At 38.0% G+C, this 22,480-nt stretch overlaps 1 protein-coding gene across 1 annotated transcript in view; it reads left to right on the top strand.

Moving 5' to 3' along the window:
• PRG4 (proteoglycan 4) overlaps positions 1 to 22,480 on the top strand; it is a 134,752-nt gene that overhangs the window by 63,056 nt on the left and 49,216 nt on the right. Inside the window, exons 6-13 of the mRNA XM_082265581.1 lie at positions 3,043 to 3,180; positions 4,395 to 4,520; positions 5,834 to 5,980; positions 11,500 to 11,607; positions 14,298 to 14,408; positions 19,129 to 19,239; positions 20,597 to 20,707; positions 21,089 to 21,178. Of these exons, the coding sequence (XP_082121707.1) occupies positions 3,043 to 3,180; positions 4,395 to 4,520; positions 5,834 to 5,980; positions 11,500 to 11,607; positions 14,298 to 14,408; positions 19,129 to 19,239; positions 20,597 to 20,707; positions 21,089 to 21,178 (942 nt within the window). The remainder of the gene's footprint in view (positions 1 to 3,042; positions 3,181 to 4,394; positions 4,521 to 5,833; positions 5,981 to 11,499; positions 11,608 to 14,297; positions 14,409 to 19,128; positions 19,240 to 20,596; positions 20,708 to 21,088; positions 21,179 to 22,480) is intronic.

Genomic DNA, 22,480 nt, shown 5'->3' with positions numbered 1-22,480 from the left:
CAGAAAAGTCCAGTGGATGACAACTGTTATATACAAGGGGGATGGGTCTCATGGGTGGCTTCATTGACCATACACAAACATGACAATATATGATCAATTATGTCATTGGGACCCATGACATCATTGACCAAATATGGTTGTGTCCATATATTATCAATGATGTCACACCACAGCCCTTGCTCCTTGTTGTAAAGGAATCAGCAGTGCCTGCAGCTGCCAGTTTCCTTAATCATTGAAAGTGGGAAACTGACATGTGTAATAAGAGAATTAATACAGCTATTATGTATTATGTTGAGCTTCTGCCAAATAAGTGAATGTTCAAGCATTTGTCTGTATGCCAGAACAGTCAAATCATTGGGACAAGGTTCCTTGTAAAGGAGAAAAGTCTTAGTCCATTGAAATGAGCTGGGCTTAGGTTGATCCAAAGCTAACCCCTAACAGAATACTGTACACATTTCACTAATAATTACTCCAGCTCATAATATATTTGTACTTTAAAAAAATTACTGGTGGTAAGAAGATTAGATCACACAGACAGCAGAGTGAATGACAGCGTTGAGGCACACTCATTCCACTCTTTTAGCAGAGATAAGAGATTTGGCTTACTATAAATGCAGGGTTCCCTTGCATGCTAGATTTTGTATTAGAAAGATAGTTTTGCTTTGCAATGGATGCAGAGATAGGTTTGCTTTGCAATGGATGCAATTAAATTTGTATTTTTCAAATAATGCATTTACACATATAATTCTAAAAGCCTCAATTTCTATATTTATAAAGTATATAATTGGCTTCTTGCAGAAGGTATATTGTGACAATAGATAATCGTACTGCACGCATGACCATGGTCATACTTTGCCAATCCTCTGAGATGTCAACTTTTCACACATTTCTAACTATGGCAGCACAAATATATTGTTAGCCTTTTGTGAATTTAGCATAAAACTAAAAAATCTTTTGCTATTATTTAAGGTCACTATCAATTTTCTCTTGGTATGGGCAGCAAGAATCAAGTCTTGAAGGATCTTGGGAAACTGCTGAGTTAACTCCCCCACAGACACATATTTATATACTGTATATACCTAACACTATGTCAAGTAACACTAAAGTACTTGTACAGCTACAGTGTATATGATAGTATGATGGAATAAAATGTTCTCTATATCTTGCAGGGGTGGTGTTTGGTGTTTGAAGATCTACATCTAAAATGAAAATGCAAAAGCAATTAGTCACAAAACATTTCATATTTCAGTGTATTAGAGATTTTGGTAATCAACATCTGGAAAATGTTGTTAAAACTAAACCACAATTATCAAAATACAATTCTGAAATATAAAAGGGAACTGTAGGACCTGTCAAAAGATTTCACACAGTCTTGTGATCCAGGCACTACAGCGTAGCAAGATCCAGCACTCTTTGAGACCTGTCTGCTGACTATGCTTAATACAGCAATAAAGGTGGAACAGAGAGACATCTTGGCATGTCACTAAACAATAAATGAGCAGCAGCACTCTGCTCTCTTTAGTATGCTCTTTAGGATGGATGACAACATTGGGCCTGTCAGCAGAGTTTTGCCCTTTCCATCTTCCAGTAAGTGTGTCTGTATATGGGATTACACAAGGCTAATGTCAAGACAGATTCAGGTGCTTCTGCCAGCTGTATGCAAAAATAAATGTAAGGATTTTTACAAATGAATCCATTACTGGTTCAGATTGTGGCTTTTTATATCTGCTTATAGATCAGCTTTGAAAATGCTTATTTATTACTAACCCTTGTCACCCAATCATTTCTATGCTTGTGAAATGTTTATAATTATATTTCAGAATCTTTTAAAAGTCTCCTTATTACTTTAATTTGCCACAGTAAAGCCATGCGTTACAATTATTCATAAACAAAATTAGGTAATATTGCTCAAACTGAGTTAGTACTAAAAACCTAAATTATTACATCTACATTTGTTCGTAGACCCTCCACGGGAAAACCAAAAATCACCCCCTTCATCAAAAATATCTAGAAAAAGGAGCCCTAGGAGGTCAGCAAAGAAGAGATATAGGAAAGTAATATTTCCAGAAGATGATGAAGAAGGTACCTTTTCTGTGAGGACATTTGATGGTCTGCCTAGGCAATCACCATTGCAATGTCACCAGAAACTAGGATCATTTATTACTAGGTGGTATTTTTATAGGGCAAGCAGAAAAATGAAAATGTCAGAATGTCCAAACAATCAGATTATTTGCTTCAATAATAGCACATTAAGTCAACCATTTTATCGGTGTTGCTTCCATCACACAATCACATTACTCAGACTTGTCCATTGTTATGTATGTTAGCAAAGATTCCAAGGGTTTTCCACAAAACCTTTTTTTAGCCAATGTTAAGTAGTTGTATTAGAAGCACAATCACTGTTACACTGAGTCCACTAGACAGTGGGGTTGATTACTGAAGGCAAATAGGTTGTTTACTTTGCATGGGAATTTGCACTTTGCAAGGGATCTTGCACCAGAGCTTAGTGAATTAGGTTAATCATCAGCAATTCAACCCCTAATATGTTTAAAGCCCAATTAAAGGCAGATAAGTAGCTGTGCAATCAAATAGACAGAGCAAGCACAACAACTTCCATTTTCATAGTCTTACCTTCACTTTTCTGTTACAGCCACTGTGCATGTCTAAATGTGATTGTACAATCTATTAGACCCCAAAGTAAGAACCAGTACAATCAGTACTGTAACAGACTCAGTCCAACACACCCGATTCTTCACCGCAAAAAAAGTCTGTAGGAGGACAATTATGCCGAGCTCCATTTTCATAGTCATACTTTCATTTTCCTGATACAGTAACTGTGTATGTCTAAATATGCAACTTTGCAGGTCAGTGAGCAGCTTCATTTTGTAGATATAGCAAAAGTCAACAACAACAATAGCTGCTGCTATTATATTTGCCTTTGATAAATATCTCCATTTTTGTAAAGACATTTTAGGTGCAAATTCAGTATGGTTGACTATTTTGCTCAATCCTGTTGATTCTTAGATGTTCACTTTAATCTAGATCCCGTTGAGGGAAATGCACCAGATACACGTCCTAATAAAAAATCCCCCAAAAAGGACAAAAAGAATCCAGTATATTCTACACCTAAAAGAAAGAAGAAGAAGAGGATTATTTATGAATATGAAGACGAACCAGAAGGTATTTAGTAAATAGGACATGTTTGGCTGCATACATACTGCACCCAAACTACATAGATCTGAGTCAAACATAACCTGACTTAGATCTTTGTGACTGAATTTCACAGTTTGTGAATACTTTCAATTATAATCAATACATTTTTTTTCAAAGTTAGCCTGAAGGAAAACCACAAAGGCAAAGTATGCCGAGTTATTATAGTCAGCTGTTAGAACATTTACACCAGAATAGACCGTTGACCCTAACATACCATTTTCTGAAGTAAACACAATTAACAAATTCAAGTATTCCAGTGCTGTGCGTATCTGCGTTTAGGTTTTTTTCCTCTGTTTTTTCTCATAGATAGCAGATAATCTAAATTCCAGGCAAACACCAATACACAGATAAAGCACATATAAGAGAACTGAATTACTTGTCAAATGATTTTTTATTTTTGTCCATCCCTTCTTGAGGTTTGCAAATGCCTGCCAGTTTAGTTATGTAACAGGCCTTGTAGGACACACCCTATTTATTTTCTGTAAAAAAAAAGCCTGTGGGGGGACAATTGTGCTGATCCTGCATCCTTATCAGCTCCCAGTTTGGGGGCAGTAAGCAGTGTTTCCAATGAGATAAAATTATATATTAATAACATTTCAAGAAAAAAATTGTCACAAAGCATGACATGCAAAGAAGAGTACAAGATTATAAAGAGACAAAAAGGTGTGAGAGTTTATGTAGGATTTAAGGTGATTTTAAGAAGATGAAAAGCCAACCTGCACTTTGTACCTATTCTGTTAATCAGTAACCAAGCAGGAAGCAGTAAGAGCAGGAAAACTGTTTGTTAAATGTAACTCTTTAAATATTGTTATGCCTAAAATGAAGTTCTCATTTTGCCTTTATTTATTAAATTGTGAAAAATAACAAAATATGGAGTAACCTATAGCAACCAATCAATAGTATTTCCCATATTTCTAAACTACCAAAAAAACTAAAATCCCATTAGTTACTAATGGTACATCCAGTCATTTAATTTTACTCTATGGTACATATAAGTTGCTACATGTGAAACAGGCAAGCTTTACCTAACCTGATTTATAATAACTTCTTACTGTGAAAAATGATCTTTAACAATTCACAATTTGCAGGTACAGCTTATGAAAAATTTGTGGCAGGTCTGAAATATGCATATATACCTAAATAATATGCATAATACTTATTATTGTTTTGGTGTATTGTAGACCACAATGAGAGAACCTCATCACGCTCGCCATCAAAGAACAAAAAAAATCCTAAAGGAAAGCCTTCTAAAAACCCCAAAAAGAAAAAGAGTGATACACTTGTTGAGTCAGAAGAAGAAATTGAAGGTATTACAGATAAATCTATAATAATAATAATTATGAAGATTATTATTATTATTGTTGTCACCAACAGTTCTCACTGCAAAGTATGGAGAAGCAAAGAGAGGGGCATGGGGGTTTATAAAATGAAAGCCCAAAAACATAAAATGACAACATTTGCAAATATGTTGGTAACAACTGTAACTAAATCTATGTCCAAAGGCCTTAAATTCTGTATGTTATAAGCATAGACACCAGGCGTAAAGGAGAGGATATTCTGAATTTCAAAATGTGGCTGAAGTTGACTGTGCAAAAAATTGATACTAATATTTGTTTCGTACATGAGGTAACAAGGGTAATGTGCAGGACACAGTAGTGACATTGTGGTTGGTATAATTTTTCTGTATTTTAGACCCCAAAAAGAGACCCTCTTCAAGATTACCAGCAAAGGGTAAAAAAAGTCCTCAAGGAAAGTCCCCCAAAAAGAAAAAGAGTGAGACACTTGTTGAGTCAGAAGAAGAAATCGAAGGTAGTACAGTTAAATCTACGATGATAATAATAATAATTACAAGGATAATTATTATTATCATTGTCACCAATTCTCACAGCAAAGTGTGGAGAAGCAATGAAAAGGCCATACAATGCTATAACGTGAAAATATACAAGTATAAATATGAAAACATATGCAAATACATTAGTGACCACTGTATTAAAAAAAAAAAAAAACGAAGTCGAAAAGGTATTAAAGTCTGAAAGTAATAAAGAAATAGACATCATAGATAAAAGGTAATAATCTCCCTTTTAATAAAAATAATTTCCAAATGGGAAATTATAAAGTTGTCTATAAGCAAATTAATACTAATAATTGTTTAGGATGTGGGCTAACATGGGTGATAGTAAGTGCCCACTTATCCAAGACACAGTAAGTAGAGAAGCTAGAGTGTCAGTTTCCGTTGAGACTCCAGGGAAGGATTTCTCTTTAGTGGAATAGTGTTCAGAGGGGCAGGCAGCAGGGGAGGTACGTTTTTACTTGCTTCTTTTACAGGAAAACCTTTGCTAGTATTTCTTGTTTATTGACAAAGCCGCTTTCAAAAAACGTGCAGGTTGTATGCAGTTCATATGGAGCAATCACTGCAGCAATTCTGTCAACAAGCCTACAATATAAAGCAGAAATGCCCTTCAAGATACAGCTAAATATGTACAGTGTATCTTTAGATAAGACTGTCTCTACACATATATGTAAAATGTATGTTCATACAATAAAAAAAAAATATTGAGCATACAGTAAGTATTTTCAAGATAATGAATGTGTTAAAATATTTTCTTTATTTGTTTTAAAGAATCAGAAGAAAATGTGTCCTCGTCGTCATTCTCTTCATCATCTTCTTTATCGAGAGGAAGCAAAAAAACCAAGAAATTATCAAGGAAAAATCAAACTAAAAAGAAACCACAGGATGGGGATGATATACCTGATCCAGACAATCCAGGTGGGCGGCACAGTGGTGTAGTGGTTAGCACTTTCACCTAGCAGCTATACCTGATCCAGACAATCCAGGTGGGCGGCACAGTGGTGCAGTGGTTAGCACTTTCACCTAGCAGCAAGAGGGTCACTGGTTCGAATCCCAACCATGACACTACCTGCCTGGAGTTTGCATGTTCTCCCTGTGCCTGCGTGGGTTTCCTCCGGGTACTCCGGTTTCCTCCCACACTCCAAAGACATGCTGGGAGGTTAATTAGATCCTATATAAAAAAAAATGGCCTTACTATGTATATGTATGAATGTGAGTTAGGGACCTTAGATTGTACACTCCTTGAGGGCAGGGACTGATGTGAATGTACAATGTATATGTAAAGCTCTGTGTAAATTGACAGCGCTATATAAGTACCTGAAATAACAATAATAATAATCCAGGTAAAATATGCAAGGCTTTACAGGGATTTGGTTTTTAATTGAAATGTCAACCACAAAGAGATATTCATTCCCTCACAATTTACAGTATATTCACTTTTCCATGTATGCCCAGTAGGTGTTTCATCTCCTCGGATGGTAAATACAGTTTGGCACAAGCTTATCTTTAGTTAACCAGGAAATCAGACCTCTTGTGATGTCATCAGTGGTTTTCCAAAGTCCTCTGTTGTAGTTCTTTTATTCCTACACAAAATGTGACAGTCAAAAACCTATATCAAATAGTTTTGCATGCTGCATCTGTCTTTGTTTATGGACAGCTTTAATACAGCCTATTGGAATTGGGCATCTCAAGGAATCAGTTCAGTCTTAAAGTATTATATCAATACGTGCTAATTTATGAAGAATGTACATTTTTCTTTTGTTTAGTTTTACTTAGTTCAAGTTTAACATTTTAGCTGACCATTTATGAAGCAATTTTCAGAATGAAAATTTTAAAATCTTTTTTAAATTAGAAGCTGCTTCCACACATGTATGAAACACAGCTGTGTGCTTTATAAATGTGGTTTGCACTTTACTTGTTTTGGGAATTTAAGTTGAAGTCCCATTAATCCTAATGAACGTAAGAAAAAGTGTCCTGAGGTTGAGGGCAAAACCTGATGCACAACCTTATACTGCTGCAACAAGAGGTTTGGAAAATCCATTTTCGAATCCAATTTGAATCTATTTTCGAAAATTAGGAAAACTGTTAAAACAGCCCACATATAACCAATCCTCCAACCATCATTTTTGCTGTGTTTTTTTGCTTGAGCTAGTCTCTTCACAGCAGTTATCCAGATCAGTATATCTGGCTGTAACCGGACCCTTCTGAACCAAAGATTGCAGGGTTAGCCTTGAATGTGACATTCAGGTACTGGGATCTGCTTTTTTGAGACTCTCCAGTTGTTAGTGTACTTATTTATTTAGACGCAGAGTGCTCTCCAGGTTCAGAGCTTTGTCACAGTGTCTGGGGTGACCCAGTCTATGAAGATTTAATGTTCATGTAGGCCTATTGACATGGCACAGTTTACCCTGGTATGTCTCTAGGCACTGACCTCTGCATTGTGTTGCTTTCTAGACCCTGTGTACTATGGCAGTTGGCCCAGAGCATTTTCTCCAGATCCAGAACCATGGCACAGCCATTAGTCCTCTCTGAGGACTCACCCTAGTAAAGCTTTCAGATTGAAGGAAATGGGAATTTTCTCCGTGTGTCTTTGTGAGGCTTTACTGCACCCCACTGGTCTGGTAATATGTGTAATGGTCTAGTATGTGACCTTTAGTTACTAAGCCCTACATTCTAGCACTTTTCAGACCTCTGTGTACTGTGATAGATAGCTACAAGGCACTCTCCAAGACTAAATCCGTAGAATAACCTCTGCTGTCACCTAGTCTCTTCAGACTTGTTTAGTGAATGAGGCTATCTGATTTGAACTTTGTCAGCATTTACACAGCTATATCCACACCACTTTATACTGTTAGATGTGGAGTTTTTTTCCTGGAATGCAACTTTTGGGCACTGAACTTTGTTTGTGACAATTCCCAAATTTTGGTACTGTTGCATTTACAAAGTGCTTTCCTGGTTCAGATCCACAGCCCATTCTCCACTGCACATAGCCTCAAAGAACTCACACAGAGTAAGGCCAGGTGGGCTGAAGCACCAGAAACTACTTCACAGTTGGCATGGTTATCCATTTTGGCATTTTTTTGTTCTGCAATGCATGGTGCAACATGTCTTTACAAAGATGCACAGTCACGCTGCAACAGATAACCTCAGCCCTACCCCTCTATTGCTAATAGCAGCAAATTCCTAGGTTTTCCAGAAGGGACCAACATAATTAATGCCTTCTATTGCTGCATAACCCTACCTGCAAGGGTTCTTAGTGCACTCTGGCACATTCTATCACTGAATTCACACCTACTAAGTAAGCCTGAGACCAGTCACCTTGTACAAGGAGAAGCAGCAGTGACCAGTCTTTATTACAGGAAGCTTCTGCACTGAGGCAAGGTTTCTCCCTGATTTATTACACAGAGTTTAAGAAATACACAAAGGACATCAAGATTAAAGAAAGAATACACATGCCTTTTGTATTTAGATGATATTTGCTTATCCTAGAATTCAGCTTTAGGAGAACTCGCCTTTTTTTATTCTTAATATTTCATCACTTTACAAAATAATCAACTATAACATCGTGACCAAGTACAATATATATATATGTGTAGTACACTGTAATTTTGTAACAGCAGACCTGAACAATGTGATGAATCAATAGTTATTAATTATAAGCAAACACTTATTAATAAAATACTGTGACTGTAAAGTATAAAAGGTTAATGCAAATGTATACATCGGCATATCAGAAAGAAAGACGAATTAGTGATCTATCCGATCAAAATCAAAGGGCTTGTGGAAGTGGTATTCCCACTGCAGAGTAAGCTGTGTGCTGAAAAGAACTGGAAAAAGGGTAATAAGGGTCAATGTGAGTTGTAAACATAAAAATAGAAAGTGCAAATTAGATAACAAAAGGGAAAAGTGAGTTCCACTGCCTAAGAGAAGGTAGATACACTCCTGGGGGGGTAGCAGCACATATGCTTTTGCAGCATTTAGTATGTGTATGGTAAGTGAAGACATGCATTTAGCAATAGGTCTCTCAGTCAGGCGAGGCAGGCATACAGCTGGGGTTTGGTGCAAGTCAACAGAAGCAAGATGTTTAATAATGGTGAGCACATCATTCCAAAATCGTTGAATGTTTGAACATTGCCAGAAAATATGGAGCATAGTACCTGGAACGAAAAAGCAAGACATGAATGTATAGTAAGAGAGAGAGAGAGACCAGAAGGATAATAATAAAATAGTCTGTTTATTAACAGTCAATAGACCAAATAATGGTAAAACCAGAATGTTCTGTAAAACCATGTAACCCATGGTACTGGGATATACATGAATTAAGCATAAATGGACATACATGGTTTAAGACAAGAATACATAGTATTGCAATCATTTCCTGGTACATACAAATAAATAATAAGAGCTTAAATAAGGTCCTGCAAACATGATGTAATAATAACTTGTAACAGATAAAATTGCCGGTGTTGAACTCAACGCATTTTGTGAAAATTTCTTTTCATCAGGAGTAGGCATGATACAAGTGTCTAAAGAAAATATACATAATGAATAACAATAAATGCAGTTAACAAGTAAACCTCACACATATAAGAGAGGTATGGCTTACAATGAGGTAGTGTAGTATCCGGGAATGGGTCCCACCCGGGAACTGAGGGAGCGAGGCCTGCGTGCGTCAAGCAGGTAAGGTAATAAAGTGATGTATAAAGTGAGGGACAGCCTCCATTAATCATATGGGTAAAAAAGGTAATATATGTAAAAAAATAATACAAAATGATGGTAGTAATAAAAGGAGTGAGGCTGTTAGTAAGATCCAGAGGAGCCTAGAAACAAAGAGAGTAAAGCAGGTAGTGATTGTAAAGTGATACGTGGAATAACCAAGTATCTGTTAGTTGGAATGGACTAATAAATGTCTGTAGATGAGGTGGAACAATCACATTTTTCCTCGGCTTCTACAGATTCTGCAGCTTCTACAGCAATAACCTTGCCCTCAGTCTCTTTTGCTCAGCCCAAAGCATAAAAGTACATATCCACTTTTCCATGTGGGAGACTGTCTTTCTGATTTCTGTATATCTGCATTTTGAATGTTTGGGTTTTCCCATGTAAACACCATTCTAAATTTTAGCTCAAGCATTTGTATTTGACTTCCTCTTATGAAGTTATTTCACCCCATTGTATCTTCCCCTAATTTTTTCATTATTGGGCTTGCACACCTAATGGTGCTTGACCCTTTTCAAGTCCAATGTAAATACATTGGCAGGAACCTCTTTTCACTACTTCCTTACACCAGATTTTTTTGTATACTCCAGTAGTCTTTATTTCTTACCCATTTCCTCCTATTTCTTTGCTCCTTTTAGTGGATTGCCTTACATCTTTTCAGTGAAAATGCCCCTCAAGGTCACAGGTCCTACTCCTCTGTATAATTAGGCCTTTTGTACTATTTGCTCACAAAACTGGGACATTAGGGTTGGAGGTTGGGGTTAAAGCGGAGTTCCAGCCATTTCACTCACCTGTCCAACGGTCCCTCGGCGCTGGCATCACTGCTGTGGGCACCCGGCTGTGACAGTTTGCGGCTTCACAGCCGGGTACCCACTGCGCATGCGCGAGTTGCGCTGCACGTCTTGATTGGCCGGCAATCTTCTGGGACCTCTTACATGTCCCAGAAGATTGCAGGGAGGGAGGGGGAGAGGAGAACTTCCGTTCAGGGCGCCGCGGCGCTCCGAGCGGAAGTGGGAGCGGGTACCTGTCAAAACTAGGTACCCGCTCCCCCCCCAAAAAAATGACATGCCAAATGTGGCATGTCAGGGGGTTAGAATACCTAAAGCGGAAGTTCCATTTTTGGGTGGAACTCCGCTTTAAATACAGTAGGGACTGGCTTAAAGCGTTTGTAACAATAAAAGCATGAATAACAGCACAGTGCATGTGCTGTGTAATTTTTTATCATGACCAAGTGGCTTTACAACCACTTTAACATGTTTTGCTTTGCCAGTGTCCAAACCTCCTGTTGGTTAACAGTATTGTCTACATGTGCAAAACTTACTAAATCTTTTGTCCCCCAATAAATTAAAAGAAAAAGATTTTAAGTATGACAATTTTTTCATCTTTGTCTAATTCATAATGCTGTCTGTGTCCCTACTGGTGAGATTGACTTGTGTATTTGTCCTGGTGACCTTCGCTACTGAGACAGAAAGTGAAGATACATCCATAATGTTTGAGTTGTCACCAGAGCAAGAAGTAACAACTGTTTCTCTCAAAAATATTTGTATTCTTAATGTTGATGTTAGCCCTAATTAAAAAAAACATTTCACTTTCTAAAGCAATGTGTAGAATAAACAAATGTCATGTTTCTTAGGTAAAATAGTTTACTGTTTGTGTTTACTGTACTAACTGCAATGGTTTACATATGTAAACTGCATCTTCACAAAAATGTATAATTACAGGGACAAATAAAAAACCTAAAGATAAAGATGATGAACCAAAGAAACCTAAATCTCCAAAGACTAGAGAAGGTGATGATGATCCTGATAATCCTGAAACCCCTCCAAAAGGTATGAAATGCAATATTCATCTTAAAAAAAAAAATAACTGTTCCTAATCAAAGCCTTTGTAAAATGTGTTTGTATCTCGTGAGCTACGTCTACACATCCTCATGTAGCAGTTTCAGTGATGGATGCATGTGTGGCCAGATTCCACACATGCACAGATGTGCCATAGGTTTGCCATAGGATTGGGACATGGCACCATCTGTGAATAGGGGCGAGAGTCCTATGAATCATCACTCTCCCCCCTTCACAGATCGTGCTACAGGCAGTCAAAGTAAAGAGAGAACTTTCCTCAATGGAGGAGGAGGAGGCGGGTCCTCATCGGGAAATTCATACCAGCTCATTCCGAAACATTTAGCCTCCTGCACATCAGAGGTTTAGCCACAGGAAGAGGACAGGGCATCTTCCCTCCTGTGAACATTTCTCCAGGATTAAGCTGCCTGCACATTGTAGGAAATACTTCATTATAGTTAAGGTAGGCCACTAAAGCTGTGGGGCTAAAAAAAAAAGCTAAACATAAACTTTAGATTTAGTTGTTATGCTGTCTTTTTGTTGGTTGTCACTGAATTATATTTCTGTTTTATGAAATCCCTCCTAAGGTGTTTCAGTTGGGAATTTATTTCTGTGGTGTCTAAACTGATTACATCGTACCTTTTTGCCTGACTTTAGCTGATGTTTCTTTTATGTGTCCGGGATGGAAACTGTCAAGGACATGGGTAAAATCCTTTTCGCAGTTATGTGGCACCAAGCAAAATCCTCACTTCCACTGCCAGGGCTTACTATGCAGTAGATTTTAGTGATGATCATGTGAGTTTTATTACTCTCGGGGTTATCTTACCAACACTCTAGATTTGTCATTTTTGTTGTAGCATTACAGTACAAATATCTTCACTGGCTAGAAGCACATTCCTGCAGCAGGCGGTTTTCAGTTTTTTTTTCTCACACACAGCATAGGCATTCTTACAATTATAATAATAATAAAAAAAATAAATAATAATAATAAAATTATGTATCAGCGCTGCTCCGTGTGTTGTTTGTTAAAATTACCAATAGATATCTCAATCACACTAATTTTGATCTGTGCTAATAAATAAAGTGGTATTATAGTGATAAATTATTTCCATAAATAACAACTCTCATAAATATATATCAAAAAGTACATATCAAAAAATATATATGTGCTACACAAAATAAGTGCAATATTCAATAATAAAGTGTCCAGTGCTCAAGTGGTTAAATAAAATATAAAAAGAATATAAAAATTCATATAATATTCCAAGGTGCTGAGTGCCAGCCTCTGTGCAAAAAAAATCCTCAGAAAAAGTGCTCAGTCAGTGCTTGCTTTGCCAAGAAAAGACATCCAAAGTGCCGATGTTCTCAAAGTGCAATCAGGTGCTCCCCTCTCGGTCCCCTACTCACCAGACAATATTAATGTATGAGCCTTATAAGATAATCCTCACTGGTTGGGATCAAGGGAAGCCACCAAACATCGATATATACACCGGAGCACTCTCCAACTAGCACCATCCAGGATCGATTATCCATGCACGGTTAACATGAAAAAAAGAATAACCTTCATCGTGCAATATATTCAAACTCTTTATTCACACACTAAAACGAATACACTTACAATGTTGCAGTCAGTAATCAGCCTTCACATTTCCCCATGCGGGACGCCAAACAATGGCCGTGCGTTGCACCCGCATAAACAATTATCTGGCTAACTTTGGCCAACCTAAAGTGATTGTAAACTTTTGTTTTACTTTCTTTGTTTTAAAAAAGTAAACATGTTATACTTACCTGCTCTGTGCAATAGTTTTGCACAGAGCAGACCCAAAACCTCCTCTTCTGGGGTTCCCCACTGGCGCTCCTGGCTCCACTTCTTCTGTGAGTTCCCCCCATAGGTAGATGCTTCCTATAGGAGCACTCATGCATGCTCGATCCTGAGCAGCACTGCCTGCATCCATAGATATAGGCAACAAGGCCTGGCCCCACATCCACTCCCTCACTACTGGATTTGAATGCCAGCAGCAGGAGCCAATGGCTCCTGCTGCTATCAGTCTGTCCAGTAAGGAAAGGAGAGAGCAGACAGACCTGCAGCTTTCAGGTGTAGTGTTGGATTGAGATTGGGCTCAGGTAGTTATAAGGGGAGATCATCTGCACAGAAGAATTTTTTATCTTAATTCAGAGAATATATTAAGTTAAACAAACCTTAAGGCTTTAGAACCACTTTAGGTTATTAAATGTACAAGCTTTTGGGATGACGTAGATCCTTTTGTCAGGTTTTATATATTTTCTTGTATCATCAATAACGTAAATTATCCAATAACGTGTATCGCATAAGGTGATTGTAAATGTTCACTTTTTTAATTAAAATAAAAAACATGGTATACTTACCTGTCCGGTGCAATTGTTTTGCACAGAGCAGCCTCCTCACCTGAGGTCCCCCACTGATGCTCCTTGCTGTCCCCCCCCCCCCCCACAAGTGCCTCAATAGCAAGCCGAATTCTCTGGGGTCACTTGTAAAGCTTTCTCCCAAGCTCCGCTCGGTGTGTCCATGGTTAATAAAATAATTTCATAAAAAAATAAATAATGATGAAAACTTCTGTAATTTGTCTGTATCTTGTTTTGAGTGATAAAACTATTAGTGTTGTGCTTACGTCACTGAGAGCTAACATACTGAAAATTAATTTCAGAGCCAAATCAGAGAAATCCTAATGATAAAAGTAACAAACCAAAAGAACCCAGAGATCCAACATCTAAGGAAAGAGGAGATGATGCTGAAGGGCCAGACAAAAATCCCAAAGGTGTAAAAATTAAACTTACATTTGTAAACTTACAAATGTAAACTTATATTTGTTTTTAAGGTTGAATTTATTTTTATTCAGTATTATATACAGTATCTCACAAAACCTGTGAAGCTCTGGCGAACTCCATGCCCAAGAGGGTTAAGGCAGTGCTGGAAAATAATGGTGACCACACAAAATATTGACACTTTGGGCCCAATTTGGACATTTTAACTTAGGGGTGTACTTACTTTTGTTGCCAGCGGTTTAGACCTTAATGGTTGTGTGTTGAGTTATTTTGATGGGACAGCACATTTACACTGTTATACAAGCTGTACACTCACTACTTTACATTGTAGCAAAGTGTCATTTCTTCAGTGTTGTCACATGAAAAGATATAAGAAAATATTTACAAAAATGTTGTGTACTCACTTTTGTGAGATACTTTACATATATTTTTATATATATTTATATAAGAACATTGTGAGTTCACATTATAAGGACATGGGGGGCATGGACAAGGGAAAGAAGATATGATGCTGAATGGCCAGACAAAAATCCCAAAGGTGTAAAAATTAAACTTTCATTTGGTTTTAAGATCGAATATATTTTTATTTATTTTTTTTTTTGTTATCAGATGAATTGGAAAAACAATTATGTGGCTAACTTTGGCCAACCTAAAGTGATTGTAAATGTTTGTTTTACTTTCTTTGTTTTAAAAAATAAACATGTTATACTTACCTGCTCTGTAGAATAGTTTTGCACAGAGCAGACCCAAAACCTCCTCTTCTGGAGTTCCCCACTGGCGCCCCTGGCTCCACCACTTCTGTGAGTTCCCCCATAAGTAGATGCCTCCTATAGGAGCACTCGTTCATGCTCGATCCTGAGCACCACTGCCTGCATTCATAGATATAGACAACATGGCTTGGCCCACATCCACTCCCTCCCTACTGGATTTGCTTTCCAGCAGCAGGAGCCAATGGCTCCTGCTGCTATCAGTTTGACCAGGAAGGAAAGGAGAGAGCAGAGAGACCTGCAGCTTTCAGGTGTAGTGTTGGATTAAGATTGGGCTCAGGTAGTTAGGGGAGATCATCTGCACAGAAGGTTTTTTTTTTTATCTTAATGCAAAGAATATATTAAGTTAAAAAAACCCTTAAGGCTTTAGAACCACTTTAGGTTATTAAAGGTACAAGCTTTTGGGATGACGTAGATCCTTTTGTCAGGTCTTATATATTTTCTTGCATCATCAATAATGTAAATTATCCAATAACGTGTATCCCTTAGGGTGATTGTATAGGTTCACTTTCTTAATTAAAATAAAAAACATGGTATACTTACCTGTCCCGTGCAATGGTTTTGCACAGAGCAGCCTCCTCTTCTGAGGTTCCCCACTGATGCTCCTGGTCCCCCCCCCCCCCCACAAGTGCCTCCATAGCAAGCCGAATTCTCTGGGGTCACTTGTAAAGTTTGCTCCCAAGCTCAGCTCGGTGTGTCCATGGTTAATAAAATTATTTCATTAAAAAATAAATAATGATGAAAACTTCTGTAATTTTTCTGGATCTTGTTTTGAGTGATAAAACTATTAGTGTTGTACTCACGTCACTGACAGCTAACATACTGAAAATTAATTTCAGAGCCAAATCAGAGAAATCCTAGTGATAAAAGTAACAAACCAAAAGAACCCAGAGATTCAACATCTAAGGAAAGAGGAGATGATGCTGAAGGGCCAGACAAAAATCCCAAAGGTGTAAAAATTAAACTTACATTTGTAAACTTACAAATGTAAACTTACATTTGTTTTTAAGGTTGAATTTATTTTTATTTAGTTTTATATACATATATTTTTATATACATTTAGATAGAAACATAGTGAGTTCATAAAGCGGCACATTATAAGCATTGTTAAAGAAAAAGTGAATTCTGCATTTATGCAGGACATTTTTTATGGATAACTCGTTAAATTCTGAAACACACTCCTATGCATGCTGCATGTTGTATGTACTTACAGCCCTCAGTTTAAAAAACATTTTTGCTAAGTGTTTGTAACAGTTCCATATAAACAGTAGAGTTTTTTTTTTCTTTAGCATTTGTATTTCTTTCTAATCAGAACAAATAGAAAAACAATCATAAGTGATACCCTTTATGGGCTACGTTAAAGTGATTGTAAGCCTTTGTTGTATTTTTTTTATTTACAAGAATTTTGTCCGCCGACTACAGCCGACTGCAGAAGTGATGTCATGTAATGGTTAACTTTCCCTGTGTTTTTTCTTTTCTGAGCATGCCCAGTCTTGCAAATCTGCGGTCTGTCGGCCGAATTCTGTACTGACTGGCGAACAATCGGCCGCTCTGGTGTCGGCATACAAAAATTTTAATGCTTGCATGACAGATTCTTGTCGGCAGAATGTGCGCTGACGGCTGTCGGAGGCATCATACTAACAAGCGTACAATCGGCAGATCGTTCGTCGGCCGACGCTTGTCTGCCGACGATCGGTACGTGTGTACGGGCCTTTAGATCCCTTTGTCAGGTTTTTACATTTTTTTTTTTTTTTTGCATCTTTAATAACGTAAGTTAGCCAATAACGTATATCACTTAAGGTCATTGTAAATGCCCACGATTATTTATTAAAATGGGAAACAAGGTATACTCTGTGCAATAGTTTTGCACAAATAAGCCTCCTCTTCTTGGGTCCCTCACTGATGCTCCTGGCTCCTCTCCCCCCTACTGAGTACCCCCATAGCAAGCCAAATGCTCTGGGGGCACTTATGTGGGCTTAATAAACCAAAAAGTAGTATTGCGCCAGTCATGTGCACACATAGTGTAATACAACTCAAAATCAGTAATCCATACATGTTCCAATGTCCATACAACCAATCAAATAAACGGTGAATCCACGTGTCCAAAAGAATCTTGTGCAAAACTTAATTAGTGCTTTCGTGATTAGTGCAATCCCACCACCAGGTGAATTGGTCTCTCACCTCTACTATAGACCCACTGCTGGGTCAATCACAGCGTTGTATATACACAGGGACCTTCAGATAGTAAAGGCTATGGATAGCCTATCACCTCCAGAGGGATTCTCACCGATAGACATAAAAGGGGAACAAAGGAAGAGATCTAGTGCTCTCTGTATGGTTGCAGTAAACCGCTTTATTGAGTAAAAGGAATAGTACTCACAAAGGTGGCGCTTCCAAAGCGCATAGCAATCAGCATAAACGGTATCTAGGAAGAGACAGCTTCCAGCACGCAGGCTCTGTCCCCTATAGATCTCTTCCTTTACACTATGTGTGCACATGACTGGCGCAACACTACTTTTTGGTTTATTTAGTTTACATTGTGTGGTTTAGACACTTTTAGTGTGTGCAGCCGGTCTTTATATGATTTGTTTATTGCACCATTCACTATTGATATTTTTTTGCGCTGATAGTTTTTGTTATATAACTTAAGTGGGCTTGCTTGCAAGCTCCACTCTTCGTGTCCATTAACATAAGCAGGAGCCAATGGCTTCCGCTTCTGTTTCTGAGCCAATTAGGAGGGAGAGAGCCAAGGGAGCCACTGCTCTTGTGCACATCATTGGATCAAGATTGGGCTTAGGTAAGTATAAAGGGTGGGGGAGAGCTGCATGCAGAAGGTTTTTTTTACCTTAATGCAGATAATAAGAAAAAAGTTGCAATCAGCGCAAATATTTAAATCGAGAAATGATTTGCCAGCTGAATACTAATCTCCATACAAATCCCGAGAGGCATACAAATAAATTAAAAAGACCTAAGTGCTCTCTGTTACACACATCTCAAGGCTTTATTGAAGTAAAAAATATTCTACTCACATTTAAAGCGGAGTTCCACCCTGGTTATACATTTTTTTACAAAAATACCCCCGGGACAGTCAGGGCTAGCACATTCCACAATGGCTAGCCTCTGATCTGTCCCGGGTTGCACTTACCTTTCAGGAGATATACTTACCTTGAAATTGTCTTCTCCAGCGCTGCCATCTCAGGTGTGGGCAGCTTGAAGCCAGCACGATCCTCTTCCGCGTCCTCTTCGGTCCTCTTCCTCCTTCTTCGGTCCCACGATGCACTGCACCGGCCCCGACGTCACTTCCGGGTCGCGCGCGTCATCCCTCCACAGCTTCTGGGCATGCCCAGAAGCTGTTTAGAAGGGGATGACGCGTGCGCCCCGGAACTGACGTCAGGGCCGGTGCAGGCGCAATGATTCCTGGGAGCGATGACGTTCAGCTCCCAGGAATCATTGCAAAAGCCAGGAAGTGACGAATCGCCGTGGCCGCCGAGGGGAGGAAGAAGGAAGTAAGGTGAGTATATTTTCTCTAAAAGGTAAGTGAAAAAAAAAAAAAATTGCGATTATCCATTTGTTTTTCAGGTGACCGGGAGCGAGAAGATGGAGGTAAGTATAAATTACGGGTGGAACTCCGCTTTAAAATGATCAGTAAAGGCACATAAAATATAGACAGCGTACAATGTACTCTTCGCCTGCAGGATAGTAGCGGGTGATGTCATCCAATAAGAATGCATTAAAGTAAACAACCTTCTTACTTTAGAACTACTTTAAATTACAAAGTTAAAAAAGAAACACACACACACACACACATATTGTTATTACAATTGTTTAATTAAAAATAATAAATAAAATGATATACATTTCTGTAGTTTTTCTGTATCCTGTTTTGAGTGACTATTAGTGTTGTGCTCACATCACTGAGAGCTAACATACTGAAAATTAATTTCAGAGCCAAATCAAAGAAATCCTAATGATAAAGGTGACAAACCAAAAGAACCCAGAGACCCAACATCTAAGGAAAGAGGAGATGATGCTGAAGGGCCAGACAAAAATCCCAAAGGTGTAAAAATTAAACTTACATTTGTAAACTTACAAATGTAAACTTACATTTGTTTTTAAGGTTAAATATATTTTTATTTAGTTTTATAAACATATATTTTTTATATACCTTAGCATATCAATAGTTATTACAATTATTTAATTTAACCAGTTCTGGGCAGGAAGGATTTGCCCCCTTAATGACCAGGTCATTTTTTGCGATTCGGCACTGCGTTATTTTAATAGACAATTGCGCAGTCGTGTGACGCTGTACCCAAATAAAATTACTGTCCTTGTTTTCTCACAAATAGAGCTTTCTTATGGTGGTATTTAATCACCTGTGCAATTTTATTTTTTGCGCTATAAACAAAAAAAGAGCGACAATTCTGAAAAAAAACACTATGTTTCACATTCTGCTATATAACATCCCCCCCCCCCCCCCCAAAAAAAAACGCAATAAGCATATTTTGATTGGCTTCCGCAAAAGTTATTGCGTCTACAAATTAGGGGAAACATTTATGTCATTTTTATTTTTTATTTTTTCTACTAGTAATGTGGTGATCTGCGATTTTTAGCGGGACTGCGACATTGCGGCGGACAGATCTGACCCCTAACTGACAGTTTTGACACTTTTGGGGGGACCAGTGACATTACTGCAGTAATCAGTGCTAAAAAAATGCACTGTTACCGTAATAATGACACTGGCAGGGAAGGGGTTAACAGAGGGGTGATCAAAGGTTTAAGTGTGAGCCTAGGGTAGTGTTTTCTAACTGTGGGGGGATGAAATTATGAAATGATCACAGAGACCTGTGTTTCTACATAGGTGAATCTTAGGCGCTCTGTGATGATTTCAGAGAGAACAATGGTCAGCTGAGTTTACAACAGCTGACCATGTTCTTTCTTAGTGGGGAGTGATCGCAGGTGCCCGGCAGCAATCGGTGCCACTGGTCCCATGCATCAGCATCCCTGCTGCCTAGTGGGGGCGGGCATGTGCTAGCCCCCAGGACCGCTCCTGCGAGCCGACGTACCCCTACTGTTACTGTAATAATGACACTGGCAGGGAAGGGGTTATCCTAGGGCTAATCAATGGGTTAAGTGTGAACCTAGCGGAGTGTTTTCTAACTGTGGGGGAAGGGACTTGTGAAATGATCACAGAGACCTGTGTTCCTATATAGGAGAATCACAGGCACTCTGTGGTCATATCAGAAAGAGCCAGCCTGCCGCAGTAAATCTGCAGCGAGCGGTCGGCAAGTGGTTAATAACAGAAAAAATTAAATGATGAAAACTTTTATAATTTTTCTGTATCTTGTTTTAAGTGACAAAACTATTAGTGTTGTGCTCACATCACTGAGAACTAACATACTGAAAATTAATTTCAGAGCCAAAACAGGGAAATCCTAATGATAAAGGTGACAAACCAAAAAAACCCAGAGGCCCAACATCTAAGGAAAAAGTTGATGATGATGAAGGGTCAGAAAAAAATCCCAAAGGTGTGAAGATAACATTTGCATTTGTTTTTAAAGTTTAATACATTTCTATTTAGATTTTTACATAGAGGGGGGACACATTATAAGGATAAAGGGTAGTTTATTTAACCTAAAATATTAGAGCAAAGTTTGTATTTTTCAAACTTTCATCTTGAGTATTTTTTTCTTATAGAACATTGGGTAACAGAATAAAATACCTTGAATGTAGCTAATCAGCTTATGGAATCACAAATTGTATGGTTTATGTGAGTTTTATGTGTAACTGCTGTTAAAAAAGAAAAGTACATTTTAAATGTATGCAGCAATATCATATATTATATTTGACTGTATATTTTAGAAACTTAATAGTTATGCTAAAATATTACATACAATGATTTTTATTAGAGTCAGATCTAGTTGACAAAGATGGAAAACCCAAAAAGCCCAAAGTGAAAAACGGTGATGACCCTGAAGATCCAGATCCACTTCCAAAAGGTATTTTATTTCTATGGTTTAAAAACAGGTGTAGATCATTTTTAGGGCTTGTGTGGATGGCCATTTGTTTGCATCAGTGCTTCTTTTCTAACCAATGATAATGCAACTTAATTAAACCCGAAGAATTTAATATTGTGCAGATTACCATTTCCTAAATATGTTGGCAGCATTAGTGTTCTATCTTTCGACTTTTCTCACTCTTTTCACTCACTTTTTTCCTTTATTTTCACTCATTTGGCTAATAACTAACTTCCTGACTTAGGGTGCATCCACTCTTGATAGAGGAACAAGAGCCACCTTTGGAAAACAGCATTGACAATTTGGGGAGAGGGTAGTGTTTGATGCACTAGTAAATTTAGATTGACATGGCTAACGAATCAAAGCTGAACACGTTGTTTCCCTTTTAGGTCAAATGAATAAAAGCTGACCATTGTAACATTGTAATATAAATTAATAAAAGCTGACCACTGACCATTGTAACCAGTGTTAAATGGTTTGTCTCAGCCCTCTAACTGTCATTTTTGCTGGACAACTTGGTTTGTTAAGAGAAGTTGAAAAGTAACAGACTGTCTGATCACCAGGTGAAAAGAAAGGAAAAAGGAATGCTGCCAACACATTTAAAGAGTCATAAGCTGAAATGTTTTCATTTTTGGTTTTTGAGTTTATTACTGCCTTTAAGGGCCTGTATTGACAGGCTTTGGGCTTATGTCAGTGGCATCAGTTTGAAATCAATTTGAGATGCTTCTGAAATCACTCAGAATTAATTAAGAGGTCCAATTGAACTTTAGGTGTCCTTCTTCTGAACTACATTTGACCTACTTCAAGTATGTTTTGCATTCCCAAAGACTTGGAAACTCAAAGACTACTCAAAGGGACCAAAAGCCTGCCAACACAGGCCCTAAATCAGTTGGAAAAAAAGACTGAAAGAAGTAAAAAGCAGTTCTAATGGAATTCAGAAGAACCTCAAAAGCATTTTAAATGCAATCTGATTGCACCTAAAAACTTGCATTTTTGATTGGGGAAAATGTAGATACTCTCCCTTGATTTAGTTGCTGTCTTTTCCTGAAGTTTGGGTTTAAAGAGACTACACAAACCTCCAGCAGCCTCCCAAGCCCACCTGTCATGGTTTAAACTCAGCCAGTTTTGAAAGGAAAAACTCCAACACATCTAGGTAGTGTTGGAGCTTGCCAGTAAACCTTGCCCCCATCCCCGACACATGCCTGTCAAAATGATACGCTGCATCACTGATCAACAGGAATTTGCAGGAGGCATGTAGTTCTAATTTGCATCCCTTCTTCATTG

This window comes from Pelophylax lessonae (assembly GCF_965119305.1).
Source record: "Pelophylax lessonae genome assembly, chromosome: 8".
NCBI lineage: Eukaryota > Metazoa > Chordata > Amphibia > Anura > Ranidae > Pelophylax > Pelophylax lessonae.
The sequence above is the reverse complement of the archived record's forward strand: the minus strand, read 5'-3'. Positions and strand labels throughout refer to the sequence as shown.